Source organism: Acomys minous, assembly GCF_964271855.1.
Source record: "Acomys minous genome assembly, chromosome: 3".
Taxonomy (NCBI): Eukaryota; Metazoa; Chordata; class Mammalia; order Rodentia; family Muridae; genus Acomys; species Acomys minous.
This window is the reverse complement of record NC_140485.1, coordinates 68351471-68369071: the sequence shown is the minus strand read 5'-3', so window position 1 is coordinate 68369071 and position 17601 is coordinate 68351471. Positions and strand designations below refer to the sequence as shown.

Below are 17601 nucleotides of genomic sequence, written 5' to 3'. Positions count from 1 at the left end.
ACTGAGGCCGCACAGGGCATGTGGAACGACCACCCATCCCCTGTGGATGGCTTTGGCCACCATGCCCCCTTGAACACCACAGTCAACGACCCTGGCAGTGATCAGCCCCCACGCTGACCACTATCCACCAGGCCCCAACCTCCTCATACCTTCCCTGTTAGGGAGCCACCCAGCCATCGACCCAGCCACCAACAAACTTGATGTTCAGGCCCCACGTCAACATCTATCAAACAAACTTGCACCCACCCTACAGCCTATCTCCCCTCAGCTCAGCACCCACACTCTAGCCAACCACCTCCTAACCTCTAACCTCCCTTTCTCGTCTCCAGCCTTGGCTACACCCTCATCTTCTCCGTCCCTCATCCTAAGCTCAACGAATTCCTCATCTATTACCCTTCCAGCTTCAGCCTTTCCAACCTCCCTCTTTTTTTGTTGTTTTTTGGGGGGGTTATTTTGCTTACTTGTTTGTTTGTTTGTTTGTTTTTTCGAGACAGTGTTTCTCTGTGTTAGCCTTGGCTGTCCTGGATTCACTTTGTAGACCAGGCTGTCCTCGAACTCACAGAGATCCACCTGCCTCTGCCTCCCGAGTGCTGGGATAGAAGGCGTGTGCTATCACTGCCTGGCTCCAACCTCCCTCTTTTATCCCCTCCCAACTTCACTCACTCAACTTCAGGCTCAAGAGATCCCTCCTCCACTCCCTCCTCCACTCCCTCCTCCACTCCCTCCTCCACTCCCTCCTCCACTCCCTCCTCCACTCTCCTCCACTCTCCTCCACTCCCTCCTCCACTCCCTCCTCCACTCCCTCCTCTATGCAAGCACCTCAGGATGTTGTGGACTTCCAGGACCGTCTAGAACTATGCAGTGTTCCCAGGTCACAAGGAAAACATGCCTGGGGCCCTCTGTGGCATAAAGCTAATTCATGAACCACTTCAAAGGCTGAATGTTAAAACGCATACGGCAAATTACCTCCTTATTACTTCCTAAAACTTATTCACAGTCACATCTAATTATAATTAGATATAACATGTGTCTTAGGTTGAATTCATCACTAAAATCCAGTTCACCTGTTTCTCTTTATCTTTCTTCAAAAACTTTAATTAACATGTACAGCTTATACTCTACATTGATGTAAAATATCTCCCTGAACACTCAGAAGCAAAAGCAAAGCCCGGAGAGGAACATGACAAGCCCGAGGTGTCACCTGGAGGAAGGGGGATTTAGCATCGGCCTGCCCCAGTGGGTCCCCATGGCAGCCAGCCCCGCCCCAGCAGCTCACCTGGATTTCCGCTTGCAGTAGACAAGTAGGTTGTCAAAGAGAAAGAATGCTCTCTCCTGGATGTTGCCTGCAGAGATCTTCAGCAGGGTGCCCTGAAGGAGGAGCTGGGTGCAGATGTCTGTGAGGTTGGAGCCCTGGGGAGGAAACAGAGGGCAGGAATGAGCAGCTGGGAACACACCTCTTAGTTTCTTCCCTTGCTGCCCAGGAAAAACACCAAATCAAGGGAGAAAGGGCTTATTCCAGCTGCATAGTTCACGGCTACTGTCCGGCATGACTGGGTGGCCATAGAGCAGGAGTCTGAAGTGGTTGGTTGTATCACATCCACATTCAGAAAGCAGAGAGCCATGGTGCAGGCTGCTGCTTAGCTCTCTTTCTCCATCTGCACAGCTAAGGTTCCCAACTGGGGAAAGGTCCTGATACACTGCATAGATGGATCGCTCCACATCAGCTAATCCAGGGCAACCTTAGGGGCATGCCCAGAGGCTGATAACTGTTCACAGATGGGAGGCTAGGAGCTATCCCTGTCTCCTAGGTGATTCTAGACCCTGTCAAACTGACACCGCTAACCACCAGGCACACTTTTCTCCACAGCCCTAAGTCCCTCTCAGCCTCCACAGGCGGATCTCTCAGCAGACAGAAATCAACACAATTTGATGGATGGCTGTGTGGGCCACCTCCATCAGTGGGCTGCACGCCCTTTTACAGGAGACACTTAGGGGTGCAGGGAGCTGTCACACCGATTCGTGTGGCTAAAAGCAGGTTCAGAGGGCTAAAAGCAGCTTCTAGCCCTATGGGGGTTGAGTTTTGTCTGGGTGTCCTACTGTCTGTCTTTCCCCCACAGGTCCAGCACTTCTGTGGGATGCTTTGAGATTTCCTGCACCTGACGACCTTCCCTGGGATGCGGTAGGGGCTCAACAGATGCCATGTGGGAATGTTAGGCAGGACTAAGGGAGTGCTGGGTCCAGCCAAGGCTGTAGGTGCACAGATGGACAGCCTTGGGCATCACCAAGGACTGTGGGATCAGTGCCACATGTTGGAACGGCTAACACAAGAGAGTGCACTGAGCAGCAATAAGTTTGGGACAGAGAATCAGGAAAGGTGTTAAGGAGGGGATCCACAGACAGGGAATCCTCAGAGCCAGCACCTAGTGGGTCTGTCTGGAGTCCTGAGAGGGCCACGCCAGGCCACACAGACCCCACAAGTTGAGGAGAGGGAGCTAGACAGAATCATGGCAAGCTCACAGTACCCACTGAGGTAGCCTGGATCCTTGCTCCCCTCAGTTCATCTTAGGGAGTTTCGCAGACCCTGGCTGCCTGACCAATGAACTACATTCCCCAGCTCCTTCAGTGCAAGTATGGGCTTAGTGACCAGATCACACCAAGGAACAGGTGATGTGTCACTGCCTCGAAGACCATTCCTAGCCCCTCTCCTCCCTCCCTTATCTCCTTCCACAGGCGAAAGAGCCATCCAAGTAGGCAAGGGTGCTGGTGGTGCACATGTCCCAGGCACAGGAAGGAAACAGGCCTGTTGGAGCAAAGCCACCTACCTAGTCTGGCTGGCCACTGGCCACACATCCTCATCTACACTGCCTACAAGCCAGCTGCAATGTGACGCTCCCACTTGGAGTCACCCCCTCAGCCCTGTGGCAACCAGTACATGCCAGTGTGTGTCTAGACGCTGCAGGGAGCTGAGGACAGTGGCCTGTGACACAGTAGGAAGGCAGGCCACATGGCCCATACATCAAGCAAAGCCATGAGTGGCTCCTACAGACAAAGGAGCCAGATGCCACCTTGCCTACTGAACTCACCAACCTACCAACTCAGGCCAACGACTGAAACCTCCGTGCCCAGGAAGCTGGAGGAAGGGGGATGGGAGCGGAGGTTCTAATGCCATGGCCACCAAAAACCAGGCCCTCTTGTGGCAGCCCCTCCCCAACACAAATGGGAACCTTATCTCTCCCACCTTCCAACTTGATCAGGGCCAAACCTCAATGCCCATTCCAGAGTTCATCTGCAAGGGACTCTGGGAACTAGGGCTCTCCCAGGGAAGATGGCCAGCAAAGGAGAGTACAGGGGACATGTCACCCCCTACTCTCTGAACAAAGGCCCAGTCTTCTCTGCAGCTGGGTCCTCAATCCAGGGTGGAAGAGTACAAGACAAGAATATTAAGTCCCAGACATCCAGGGCCACCCAGGGCCTGGCAGGGTGGGGGGGGGGAGGGAGTCTAAGACAGCAATGTCTGTCCCAGAACCTTTCATCTCAGCTCTTAAATCTCGCACTCCAGCTGAGCTGGCCTTTCATATTTGTTGTATTTTCCGTTGTCTTTCTGTAGACACATGGGAAATTTTCAATAGGGTACGGAGGAGGTGAGGGTTAAGAAAGTCAATTGGTTACAGGCTGAAGAGATGGGTCCGTGGCTAAGAAGGCTTGCTGCCAAGCCAGACAGCCTGAGTTCAAGGCCCAGGTTCCACAAAGTGGAAGGAAAAAGAGTCGACTCCCACAAGTTGTCCTCTGACCTCTACATGCATTCTGTGTAGCACACTGTGCTCACACACATGCATACACACACAAATAAGTGTGATAAAGAAAGTCAGTTACATACACTCTGGACCTATTCCCCACTAACAATCCTGAGCGCAGTAAAATGTTGCTCCTACTGATGCAGGCAAAGGAGAGAATACTGAGGGTCAGAGGCGTTAAAAACAGGTACCCAACCAAAGTCACCTTCCTGGCAAGGATGTATCAAACCAGAATGCTGACCTGGGTGGTGTGACAAGGTCTAGAAGCACCTTCTAGGCTTCCAGCTGTGAAGAAGTTTCTATACTGTTTACTGAGGTGGGAAGATCCACCTTAAACAAGGGCAGTATCATCACCTGAGCTGGTACCCAAACTGAGTGCAAAGAAGCAGAAAACGATATCATTTCTGCCTGCTTCCCATGGGTGTGACGTCACCAGCTGTGTGAAGCTCCTGCACCAGTGATTTCTACACCGTGACAGACTGTGCACCCTCCAACTGTGAACCAAAACAAGCCCTTCCTCCCTTCAGTGGCTTTTGTCAGGAATTTGTCACAGTAACAGGAAAATAAATTAATGAATACATTAAAAAAAACATTAAAAAATAAATTAATGAATACGTTAAAAAAAAAAATACATAAACAACGGGAATGTGGCCCCTGGTGATGGGGCTAAGGAAATGGGAGTCTCAATGGGAGGAACTGTGAGACACAGCAGTGTTACCCATTTTTCTACAGAAATTTGAAATCTGGGATTTATGTTTCAATGAAAATCTACCAGGTCATTTGCAAGGAAACACATGCACCAGGCTATGATCTGCAGCTGTAACTGGGGGATCAGCCCCGTCAGCCGGGGGCCCTCCTGGAGCCTGACCACACACCTCCCAGCCCTCAATGTGAGACTGCAGCTGCTCCAGGGCCTCCAGCTTCTCCATCTGCCTCTTGGTCTCATTGATGTTGGAGCAAACAGTCTTCATGGCCTGCAGGGCACTCTGTACTGCGGGGTGGTCAGGGTGCTTGCCGGGGGTCCTCTTGGCCAGCTCCTAGTGTGGGAAAGGACAGAAAAGAGGGTAATTAATTCAGGTATACCCTGGCCAGAGGTGAAAGCATGCCGAACCAGTGTGCCCAGGAGCTGGGGAGCAAAGCTCACACTTGCTTTGTGTCACACTTGCTGAGTGTCAGTCTTCATAGTGAGCTAACCAGATTTAGGGTCACCTAGAAGAGGCACCTCAGGGTGTCTATAAAGGTGTTTCCAGAGAGGAGTAACAGGGTAGGCCAGCCCAAAATATGGGTGATGCCATCCCACAGGCTGGGCTTCCAGACAGAACAAATACGAAAATGGGAGCTGAGCCCCAGAATTCCCTTCTGTCAGCTCCCTGACTAGACAGGAAGAGACCAGCTACGCCCCTCCCTGCTCCTGGTGGTCTGTACCCTAAAATCATGAACCATAATAACCCCTTCCTTCCTTATGTTGGTTGGTCAGATATTTCATTCCATGGACAAGAAAGGTTATCTGCGACATTCGCTGTTCACTAATTCTGTGGGTATCATCTGAATGGCCTGAAACTAGAGTTAGTATACAAGAAAACAGACAAAAACACCTTGCCTGGTGGGTATCAATAGCCTAATACAAAAGATAGAGACCAAAAAGACAAACAAAACAAAACAAAAACAAAAACCCCCAAGTCTCTATTACAACAGCCAGCAGTAAGCAACCCGGGGAGGAGCTGGAATAGACGTCAGCATACGAGCTTCAGACAGGGAGACTGGGGACACGCTGAGGGAACGATGCGGCTGACAGCAGGAAGAGCAGGTGCAAAGGGCATGTGCAGGTGACTGAGGGTTCGGGGAAGATGAGGAGACCAAAAGATAGAACAGGGAAATGGGCAGGTCACAGAGGTTTCTTAGTGAAATGGGTGGGGGGAAGCCGCCTCCCAAGGCTCATGTGATGTGTGATGACCATTTGCCTTATGTGCTCCAGGCTCACCCTGGGTTCAGTCTTCAGGACTGAGAGATAAATAAATGACTAGGCCTAGGCCTCTCCCTCAGAGGACACAGGACAGAGGGCATAAGCATCCAGCCATCAGGTGCCATCAGCTGAGCCTTGTCTCAGACATACAAAGGGACATTATCAAGGCTGGTGGTCAGTGCCTCATGTAGACCAGGCTAGCTTCAAGCTCACTATGTAGTCAAAGGCTCTTAAACTCCTCATACTCCTGTTTCTGCATCCTGAGAGCTGGGGCTGAAGGTGTGTACCACCATGCCCAGTTTATGCTGTGCTAAGGGTGGAAGCCAGGGCTTCTTGCATTCTAGGCGACACTCTACCAACTGGCCTCCTGGCTGATCTCAACCAGGTGTGGTTATTGAGGCAAGGTGGTGACAATGCTGAGGTGGCAGTGTCTGTGTCAGGCCCTGGCCTTCCTCAGCCAGGGCATCAGGAGAACATCAGAGAAATCTCCTAAACCAGACAGCCCAGGCTCTGTCACCTTGCACTTCTCTCTTCCCTGTATTCACAGTTAAAGTCCCCTCCTCTCCGGCACCACGTGCCAGAGTGGCTCTGCGCACTAACTGGATGGGCTTGGGCTGGTCCTTCCTCAGTTTCAGCATTACCCCCATAGTCCCCTAGCTGGGCTTGAGAGACAGGTTCCAGACTATTTAACAGAGAAGACTACAGCCGCCAAAGCCATCGGGAGGCAGGGCTGGGAACTGAACTCAGGCCACCAGCTTGTCTACAGACAAGATATCACAGAACTAACCAGAAACCAGCTGCACTTCGGTCAGGCCAGCAAAATCCCAGGAGGCCAGAATGGCCAGCAGCTTGCTCCCAAAACAGCAGCTGTCTCCCACTCATTGCAGCCTGAGCTAGAAGTGCAGCCGCTCCTCAGAGGGGTCCCTACCGGCAGCCCATGCCCAGCACCCAGTCAAAAGGAGGAGAGCTCAGTTCCCTTTCCCAGCCGCCTGCCCCTACGTCTATTTCTGCCTGAGGTCAGCAACGAAGGTGGGAACAGAAACCAAGGCCAGACTTGTAACTGGCGCAAGCTGCAGGAGGAAGTGGAGATTTTGGTGTCACAGGGGAGCGTTGGCTCCACTCCACCAAGTTCCAAGAACCAAGAGACAACCCTACCCCGAGCCTTTGCACACATGGCTTCCTCCAGGCACTCTATTCAGACTCTTACAGGGCAATACCACACCGTGTAAGAGCAGGCAAGAGTGCAGTGGACAAGAACTGAGTGGCAGGAGAGAAACCCACAGGTGCAGTCTGTTCACTGTCAACCTCACTGCGCACTCCTGGGGCAGGGAAGCCTTCTGAACACCGGCGCAGGACAGCTACACATCCCTGTGCAGCCTCCTCTACTGAGCCAAAAACCCAGTGCACTGGATTCCAAGTGGGAGAAGAGAACAGAGACGGGAGCCCCTGTCACCTAGGTCAGGCAATGTGCACTGGGGCACACTCACACACCACAACCAAACAGCAAAAAGACAATCCGAGGCTGGGGAGGTTGGTGAAGCACTTGACTTGCAAACATGAGGACATACCTGCGTCGGGATCCCCAGAGCCCACCTAAAAAGCAAGGCGTGGTGGTGTGCACCTATCAGTCCAGAAATGGTGAGATGAGCAGTGGAGACCGGTGGCTCCCTGGGAGCTTGCAGGCCTCCAGCCCAGCTTACACGCTAAAGACCAATGAGAGCCATATCTCAAACAAAATATGGAGGGTACCGGATAACAGACAGCAAGGGGCATCCTTTGACCTCCTCCATACATACACTGTACATTACATACACACATACACACAAACACACACACACACACACACACACACACACACACACCAAATAGATAAATAACAAGGTAATTTTAAAATAGGTGAAGGGGGGTGGAGAGAACACAATTAACACTTGGTGTTCTTCCAAAGAACCAAAGTTCAGTTCCCAGCACCCACACCAGATGGCTCAAATACCTGTAAATCCAGCTCCCAGGAATCTGGCCCCTCTGGCAACCACACTTGCATGCACGTGCGCACGCACACACACACACACACACACACACACACACACACACAGAGACAGAAAGACAGAGAGACAGAGACAGACAGACAGACAGAGAAACAAAGAGACAGAGAATATAATGCTTTAAAAATAAAATAGGTGAAGCAAACCAGCGAGAAGGCTCGTCAGACACAGGAGGCCGCTTCCACACCCAGCCACCTGTGTTTGATCCCCGAAGCCTATGACCTATGCAGTAAAAGGTGAAAATTCCCTGCCCAGTTCAGAACTCAGCTGAACTCGGGTTGCTCTGGGTTAAGTCAGAACAGAACCAAGTTCCAAGGAGTCAGAGTCCCATCCTGAAAACCCAGGGACCCACATCTAAAGTGACACACCTGTGTAAATGTACAGGACCCAAAGAGGTATTTCTGAAAGGAACTCAAGATCTGTCTGCTAAGCATCTTGGAAGGGCTATGACAAAAAAATCTACTGGGCCTCGCTGGAGTTCAGAGGGCCAAGTAGGCAGATGCTGAGGACAGTGGCTGGGAGGAGCAATTGCATCCTTACGATTGCCAGAACTTTCCATGAGAAAGAGGTCTGCCTTATAAAGGAGTGAGCACCCCATCACCAGAAGCATCAATAGATCCGGGTCTCATGTACATCATGCTACCCAAACAGTTTCCAGGACCTGCTGCCAAGCGATGGTCGCAGCCCACTTCCACCCTTCTCTGCTGCGTGACCTTAACAAGTGAACTGATCTCTCTGGCGCAGAAGGTGCTCACAGAGAAACCAGGTAACATCCCTGCTGACCCACCAGCAGATGCAGAAGTGAATGTGAGCTGCTTGGCAGACAAAGTGAGCACAATGTGTTTATTGCTGTTACCATTGTTTCCATGGAAACAATGTCTCTATACAGTAAGAATAACAACAAGGGTTGTTCAGATGGGGGTAAAGCAACAGCAGTAGTGAAGAGTGCTGACTCTGCACCCAGTGTAACCAAGCATTTCCATCCCGATAAAGAAACTGAGGCACGCTCAGCAGGACCTCTCTTGTCCAAGACCACAGACAGGAAGTGGGGCATGGTAGATGCCAGCTATGGTTATAGGCCTCCTCCTATTTCGCTCTTACAAAAAGTGTTTGGAAGAGGCTGGCCCCAGGTGAGGGAGGGTAATGGGCCACCACACAAGCCAGGCTGCGGCCCTCCCCAGCATCCGTTCCAGCCCGTGTGGTTTAACAAGCGGCCTGGGGTTCCTGGAAGAGAGGAAATAGGGCAGAGGGCCTAGGCGTCTGCAAGCCACCCCTTGTAATCACTTGTACCAAGACGATGCCCACAGGTACAACTCTGAGCACCTCCATCCTGTCCCCAAAATAGGAGTGGCCCTGCCACACCACGGCTGCATAGTACAACCCAGAACATGAGCTTCTAACACCAGACCCAGCCAGGCAACAAGCAAAGGTGACAAGCACCTGCTCGTTTGCTCAATGTCCTTGGAGTCCAAAGGACTTATGGGAAGGCCCACTATTCCTGACCCTCTCCAGGCTCCCAGTGTGTGTCCACATCAAAGCCTCCACCTCAGGAAGCAAGGCCTTTGGCTGGGATTCCAGCTGGGAGGATCAGAAGGATAAGACCTCTTTTCCCTGAGGATGTGAGCCTCAGGCTGCTGGTGCCTGAGGCAGAGCCACCTGAGGAAAGAGCCCACTGAGCTGAAGGAACAGCTGGAGACACTGGCCTGAGGATGTCTTGCAGCAGCCCCAGAGTATGTTGTGGCTAAAGCCAGCCCTGCCGGGAGCCCTGGCTGTTTTCCAGTCTTCTGAAAAAGCAAGTTTAAGTTAGGCTTTCAAAGTGTGGAGGTGGTTACTGACATAAAACGATAAATTAGGTTTTCAGTCACTAGTGGGATGGAGCCATCAAACTATAGCGTAAAGACAAAGCTGCATTTGACTCTGGGAGAGGAAACCTATCGCTGCCTGTACCCTGGCGTTGGCAGATGCCTGAAAGCCAACACAAGGCTAGAAAGCCATGCCACCATCTACACATAGATAAGGGGGGGCCTAGAAAGGAAAGGGTACCAACCACAGGCTAGACGACACAAAGCAACACCTCCACTTTCTAGGGCTGAGTATAGATCAGGCCTTCCTACACGAGCTCTGTTTGCAAACACCTCTGCACCAGGATTCTCTACCTAGTTCACAGGGCATGGCCCACTCCAAACAGTGCATTAGGTGTCCCCTCTGGTAATGCTGAGGACAACAGTGGAGTGCAAGTGGAGAACATCTAGGGGTTATGGTGGCTTGAGTGATGGTGGCCCCCATTTGGCTCCTGTGTTTGAATGCTTAGTCATCAGGGAGTAGAACTGTTTGGGAAGGATTAGTAGGTGTGGCTTTATTGTAGAAATCACTGGGGACATGGACCACTGGAGTCTGTCTGTCAGTCTGTCTGTCTCTCCTCTCTCTCTCTCTCTCTCTCTCTCTCTCTCTCTCTCTCTCTCTCCCCCCCCCCCCCCTTGTCACCACACTGTCCACCATGGTGATGATGGACTAACCCTCAGAAGATGACATCAAGCCCCTAGTTAAATGCTTTCTTTTATAAGTTGCCTTGGTCATGGTGTCTGTTCACAGCAATAGAGCAGTGAGTAAAGACAAAGAAAAGGAGGAGCTAGGGAAATGGCTCCATTTCAAAGGTGGGATCTAAGCTAGGATCCTCACACTTAGTAAAAAACAATCAGAGCCAGCGTGTTGGTGCATGTTTTAATTCTCAGCACTTGGAAGGCAGAGGCACACAGATCTATAAGTTTGAGGCCAGCTGGGTCTACAAAATAAAAATGGAGACCAACAGATGAAGACATTAGACACTGACCTCTGGCCTCCAGGCACACACATGTGAACACATACATGCACACACTCACACTAATGAGTACATAATAACACACACACAGACACACACACCATATACACACACCAAAAAAAGAAAAATGGGAAAAGAAAACAAGAAGTGAAAAACTTCTAGAAGAACTTGAAAAGATGCCCACCACAGCAGAGAAAGTCTTGACACAGACAATCTATATGCAAACTCCATGCAAATATCTTAAGCAATTCTTCCGTGTGGGGATCCAGAGACCCAAGCCTCCAAGATGAGCGAAGAGACAGAAATAGTGATGTCGATGCTGGTTGGGCCTACTGTTGCAGGAACAAGGGATGCTGGCTGCTCAGGTCCAGTGCTGATTGTCAGGTCAGAGCAGACGCACAGCTGATCTTCCCCAGCATCCTCCCAAGCCAGCCTCCAGACAGCATAGCTGTGGCTTTGCCTGCACTAGCCTGGGTCTCCACATAACAGTGGCCACTGGCCAGGGTACAAGGTGGCTACACCTTAGCAGGAGCACGGGCCATAGCCCTCACCAGCTATGCTAAGGTCTACGCTACCTTAATTCATTTGGGGGCCTGTTGCATACATGCCCAGATCTGCAGGACATGGTCAGGAGATCTCCACAACCCTCTAGATTCCACCAGTTAGAGGACTGGAGGCTCTACCACAATGGTGACATCCCCAGGTTCTACAGAGAAGGTGCTCCAGAGACAACAGGGAAACTGTCAGACACTGGCGACACTCCCTCAGACAGCTGCAGCAGGAGAAAAGGGGGATCAGGAAACAAAAGGGACTGAGCCCCAACAGCAGCATGAAAACCATCCTAGAGAGAGAGATGAAAAGAAACAACAGCAAAGGGATGAACAGAAGACAGGACAGGAGAGGACAGGACAGGCCCAGCTACTTGGGAGGCTGAGGAAGGAAGATGGAGAGTTCAAGGCCAACCCGGTCAACTTTGCTGAGACCATGTCTCAAAATAAAAGAGGGTCGGGTATAACTCAGTAACCAGGTGCTTATCTAGCATATGGGTGGCCCTGGGTTCAGTTCCCAGGAAAGACAGAGAGGCAGACACACACACACACACACACTGACAGTTCACATCAATACACAGAATAAACAGAAGCAGCTGAGCTACGATAATATCATCAGACCAGACTGTAAACATGGCCTTTCTAGTGCTTCTCAGAGCTTCTTAAACCTAAGGACAAAGACAGCTCAACTCTGAGGTGAGACACAGGCCAAAATGAGTGATTCAGAAGGGTGAAGCAGACCTGTGTCAGTCAAAATAGCTCATTAACTGAAGGATCTCCGCTCGCTCGTTATACACCCTCTTTACAATAACTACGACTAGCACACTACCAGCACTAGGAAACTGAGACACAGTGCTTCAGTCACACCTCAAAGAGGTATCCAGCAGGAGCTGGGTGGGGGGGAAAAAATCCCATACCAGCCTCCTCCACCACAGCATCAGAGAATACTCTCCGGGTGTGACTGTGGCACAGGCAGGTGTTAGCACAGGTCCCCCACACACTGTCCAATCCACACCCAGCAAAGCAGGGTGGTAAACACCACCCCCACTGGGGAAGAAAACACAGACAGCAAACTCTCTGGTCACACAGCTGAAAGAAGGCAGAAGCAGAATGAAGCGGGAGTCTGGAAAGGGTGAGCTGAGCACGCCCCCAGGGAAGATGCTGCAGGAGAGCACAGGAAGTTGTTTCCAGTGTAGGAGGGCCGGGGAGCTAAGGCCCACAGCAGAGGCTGAAGGTGAGGGCAGTGAAACCTGCTGGAGCTGTGGCAGCCTCGGGAGAGGCAGAAGGCAGTTTCAGCAAGCAGCCAGCCCCAGGCAGGCTCCGCGGTGAAGCCAACAGGGCTTCTTCACCAACCCGAGTGGAGGGAGGAAGAGCGGGGAACATAGATGACCCAAGGTTTGGCCTGAGAAACCACCAGGGTGAAGTGGATGATTCCTGCAATGGAAACAAGAGGTAGGCGGCTAGCTAGGAGGGGAGCCATTCTGAGGAAGATGAGAGCCAGCATGCAGCGGGGGAGGGAGTGGGTGTTAAGAGCTGTAGATGGTCACAGCAGCGTCACTCCTAAATGTCCACCAGCCAATGAACGGACAATAAGCTCAACTTACAGGGAATATTACTCAGTCATGAAAAGGGAATGAAGTATGAACCCAGGCCACGACACGATGTGCATGATGCCAAGTGAAAAAAGCCATTATGTGCAGGGATGAGATCTATGGCTCCAAGATCCTTGTAGACCCACCGAGATCTGGGAGACTCAAGGCTCAGGTGGGAGTCTGTTGCTCCAAGGCTGTACCAGTAGCCAGGATAGAGCAGAGCCACAGCAAGGGCCGGATAGCATCAGCAGACAACCAAAAGGGCCAACAATATCAGCCAGGCTCCCATTAGGGACCTGCTTGCTACATCTCAAGGCGTCACCCCAATTCTGAATCATCTCCCTGGAAACATTGATGGAAAACTCAATAAAGCTTGAAAATGCCAACTGTCTATCCTGAGCCCAAGCTGAAGAGCCAAAATAGAATGTTCCGGCTATTCTTAGGCAGTGTTCAAGTTCAGCTTTTGGGGCTGTTCCCAAAAGGCTTTCACTCTTGCCTATCCTCCCCCACCCCCCGGGCTCCCCAACCCTACAGCCTGTACCATTGGGAATTCAGTGTGGGCAACAAGGAGGCTCATAGAACTGAGAACATCTGGGGAGCATGCTTGCATGGCTGAGGGGACAGGCTGGGGTCAGAGTCAGCTGCTGAGCTCACAGGGTCATCTTTTAGAATGTCCTGGAAACTGTGAGCAAAGGAGGGCCCCCCAGGAGGATGTAAAAAAAAAAAAAAGGCCCCTGCTGCTCGCTGATACAAATGTTCCAGTGGCAGGCGCCAAGGCAGGGACACTGAGCAGTTGTCTGTCGGAGCATGCATGTCCCCACAAGAATCTCAAGCCCTGTTGGCTGGTCCCCAGCAGTCTCCAGGCTCCCAGTACACACAGCTGGAGAAAGAGGAGAAAGCAGCAATGTGCACAGCTGTTGAAAGGGCAAGGCCAGACTGCCACCACTTCCTGTGGGTGCTTCCTGCAGAGGCAGCCAGTGGTTTGCCCCAGCTGCTTCCACCTTCCTAGGAGAGGAGCCCTATGGCACTAAAGCCCAAACCCTGGAGACAGGGAAGAGGCGTCAGGTCCGCCAGGCTTTGAAGCTACTCCCTCGTGTCATGGAATCTGTTTCTCTGCAAGTTCCTGTGACCCCAGACTTGGTCAAAACCCAGAAACCAAGGGGTTAACAGTTTGGCTCATCTCTGGGGCTGCAAGTGAGGATTTTTTTTTTCTCAAAGGTCAGATGTTCAAGGCTTAGAACCCAGAAAAGCAGTCTGGCCACTGGGCCGTGAAGGCATCAAGGTCCTCAGGCCTCATTTAGGGAACTGACAAGGGCTGCAGACTTCACCCCCAAGCATAGGGGCGACTGAGCTCCCAAACACGCTTCTTTAACAGATGCATGATTTTGGAGCCAGTAAGACTCTAGAATGACACTGGTCAGCAGTGGCTCCCATGGTCCTGCGGCAGCCACATATTTCCCTTCTCTGTGTCTGACAGTCTCAACTGCTCCCCTGACTAAGCTGCAGGGAGTGTGTGCTCGCTTCGTAACAATCCCAGAAGAACCACTGTCACAAGTTCTGTACCACAAAGGAGAAACTGAGACACAAACAGTGGCATGGCTTACTCAAGAGCTGAGGCTAATAAACTGCACCCCTGCAAATCACACATAGGCGGCCATGGATACAAAGCCCAGAGCTAAAGCAAGTCCAGCGAGGTGCCTGGCACGGCCAGGGAGGACACACCAGCTGCGCCACCAGCAGCAGCAGCTCCTCGAGCACACTCCAGTTTGTTTGGTCTGGTTTTGGGGTTTCTGTTTGTTTGTTTTTCTGTTTGAAAGCTTTGCAAAACTGCAAGCCCATTCCTAGCTCACCAGTTGCACAAAGAAACTACTTGCCTGATCTGGCCACCAAACCCTGGTCTCACCAATCCTCTCCCTAAACCCCACAAGCTATGTCTGCCTGAGTACTAGGGAACTGGTGTGAATGCAAAACAGGGGGTGAGTAGATCTAGAAGCATCTCCGAAGGACAGCTGCTCAGGTTCCAGGTCCACAGCCACCTGCAGCTTTTGAGCCCAGACTGTCCACTGCCTGAGTGGTCACCAAAGCCACAGGAGGGCACAGTTGAGCTTCCTGTGGACTCAGTGCCTCAGCTTCCTATTAGAGCATAGTGTCCCGGGCTGGGCCAGGGAGATAGTCCAGTCCTGCCGTGCAAGCACAGTGCCCTGAGTTCGAGCTTTAGCTCTCACATAAAAGCCCAGCATGGTGACACATGGCTGCAACCATAGTGATGGGAAAGGAGAGACGGGTTCCTAGAGCTCAACAGCCAGCCAGTCTAGCCCAACAGAGCATCCTGGATCCCAGTAGGACGCTCTACCTCAAAAACAGGCAGACAGTTCCTAAAGAACATACCCAGGTTGGCCTCTGGTGTCCACACATATGTACCCCAACAGCACCACCACCTCCAGGGTCTTGTCAGCTCATATGCTTAAGGTCGCCCACTTTGTCCAATATAATGTGAAGGTCACGGTTTCCCCAGCACCTTTCTTACCCTCCCTCTGGTTCATGGAACAAGGAAATAGGTAATCCCTGTGTGTGGGTTCATGAATAAGACACCAGCAGTTAAGATTAGCCTACCAGCAAGGGGCCCAAGAACCAGCTTTCAGACAGGCCTCAGGACAAAGCCAGGGTCGGCCAGCATCAGCCAATAGCCATCATTTGTAAGGGCTGGGAAAGCAAGACCAAGCAGCAGATGGGGGCAGAGCCATGCATGCAGCTTGGGACCTGCCCAACTGTCGTTTCTGAAGCTGAGGACGAAGCTGTCTAGGGTCAGATCTGCCCTGCACTGCTCAGTCAAGGCCAGGCCAAGGTGGCTAAAAGGGAAGGTGACAGCAGGTGCATGGATGGTTGTGCCAAGTCATTGCATGCCCGCCAAGAAGAGGCCAGGCTTTGGTGCCAGCCTGTCTGTCCCTCCTTGGGGCTGTGGCATATGGATTCCAGTAACTGGCTTAAGGTTCAAGTCTGAGTAAAAAATAATTGGTTCCAAAGCAAAGCACCTGACTCAGACCTCAGCCAATCAGAACACAGTCCTGTTCTGCACACTGTCATTGGAGCAGAAGAGAACATGGCCGCCCATTTCAGCCAATCAGAGCATAGCACTACCCAGTGGTTAGTGACAGGCTCAAGGGAAAAGCAATGATCTAAGCAGGTTGGAAGATGATCAGTGGTCCAAACCAAAGTTTCCTATGATTGCCTACTCTCAAACCCCATGACTCATTTCCAAACCATTTGGACTATACCATTCCCGTGGCCACAGATGGCTGGCTACAGCCAGAGTGGCTCTCAGGCTGTCCATCAGAACTCCAAGAGAGACACTCACTGTCTCCTGCTGACTTTAAACTTGACAGTGTGAGTCCAGATGCCTCCAGCCATCTGCTGCCCCACAAGAGATGATGCTAGTTGTGGAAGCACAGAGAACAGCAGAGAAAGAGGCAGGAGCTGGTATGAGTCTGGCCTGGCCCTGGACCAGCCCTGCCACGAGATGCCACAGCTCCTAAAAACTAACAGCTTCTCTTGTCAGTGGCAGCCTGGCAGGATGCGTCACTTTTGCCTGGGGACAGGAGGACCAAGTTAGTCTCACCTTGAGCAGGAGTGGGTACTTGCAGATCCTCTGGATGGGGGACAGCAGGTAGCCCTCCAGAGGGATGTCCGTGGTCTTCCGGCCTCCCAGAAGCATGCAACTCTATAAAGGTACAAGAGACCATCATTAACATGGACCAAGGACCACACGGGAATATGGGAACTCTTGGAATGTGGTGTAGACAGGCACTCAGAGGAAGCTCAGCGATCTTAGGAGAGGCAAATTTTAGAACCCTGCAGGAGTTCTTATGGGGCTGCATGCTACAGTCAGGTGTTGCTTCATAGGGCCACACCACACATAGTACCTCAGCAGTTAAGGTGGATCATAGGGCTGCAAATCCAAAAACATTGACTATAGACAATTTTGCCATTCTGGTCTAAAGAAACTTCACACACACACACAGCATACATATATATATACATACACAGAGAGAGAAAGAGACAGAGAGAGAGGAGAAGACAGGGAGAAACAGGACAGTCAGACTGCCTTATTTCAGCTAGCCAAACCTGAGAAGCGCCCTGCTTGAGAAAGAAGGCATCTGTACTTTTGTTTACACTGATTTGTAGCAGATTCATACAACAGTACCCCAAACATCAGGGAACATGGGATAATCAGGGCCATGCATCACAACACAGATAAACCCCCAAACCTACTGGAACAAGAAAGAAAACCAGAAAGTCATATACAGGACAACCCCATTTATAAACTTTTTAAAGGCATGAAAAAGAAACGCAGGTGTTGGGAGTTTTTTGTTTGTTTGTCTTTTCATGTACATGTATGTGTGTCTGCATGAGTGTATTCCATGTAGATGTCCGTGGTGGCCAGAGCCTCAGATCCCCTGGACCTAGAATTACAGAGAGCTGTACCCCTAGAAGACCAACATGAATTCTGAACGATGCCTCCAGCCCCTAAAATGGCTATTTATAAGGAACAAAGCAAGATTAAGCAGAGATAGCCCTGATTCCAATAGGCTGGGAACTGAGACTCTTACCTCTAAAATGGGGTCACGGTGGTGGCCTGGGAACACCTATAAGCTGGTAGACTCCAGAACCAGGACTCTACAACGGTTACCGTACACACCCAGCTCAGTCTGGACTGATGACCTCAAAACCAGCAGCAGCACCAGCAGCAGCAGCAGCAGCACCAGCACCAGCAGCAGCAGCAGCACCAGCACCAGCAGCACCAGCAGCCGCCACCCTGCTGCCAAGCAGCACCCTTGCTTCTGCTC

General features: G+C 51.5%; 1 protein-coding gene across 1 annotated transcript in view; it reads right to left on the bottom strand.

The window, feature by feature from the left end:
• The window catches only part of PREX1 (phosphatidylinositol-3,4,5-trisphosphate dependent Rac exchange factor 1), a 165093-nt gene that overhangs the window by 66961 nt on the left and 80531 nt on the right, over nucleotides 1-17601 (bottom strand). Inside the window, exons 5-7 of the mRNA XM_084775034.1 lie at nucleotides 16374-16475; nucleotides 4670-4831; nucleotides 1277-1410 (exon numbers count right to left, since the gene is read on the bottom strand). Coding sequence (XP_084631160.1) covers nucleotides 1277-1410; nucleotides 4670-4831; nucleotides 16374-16475 — 398 coding nt within the window. The remainder of the gene's footprint in view (nucleotides 1-1276; nucleotides 1411-4669; nucleotides 4832-16373; nucleotides 16476-17601) is intronic.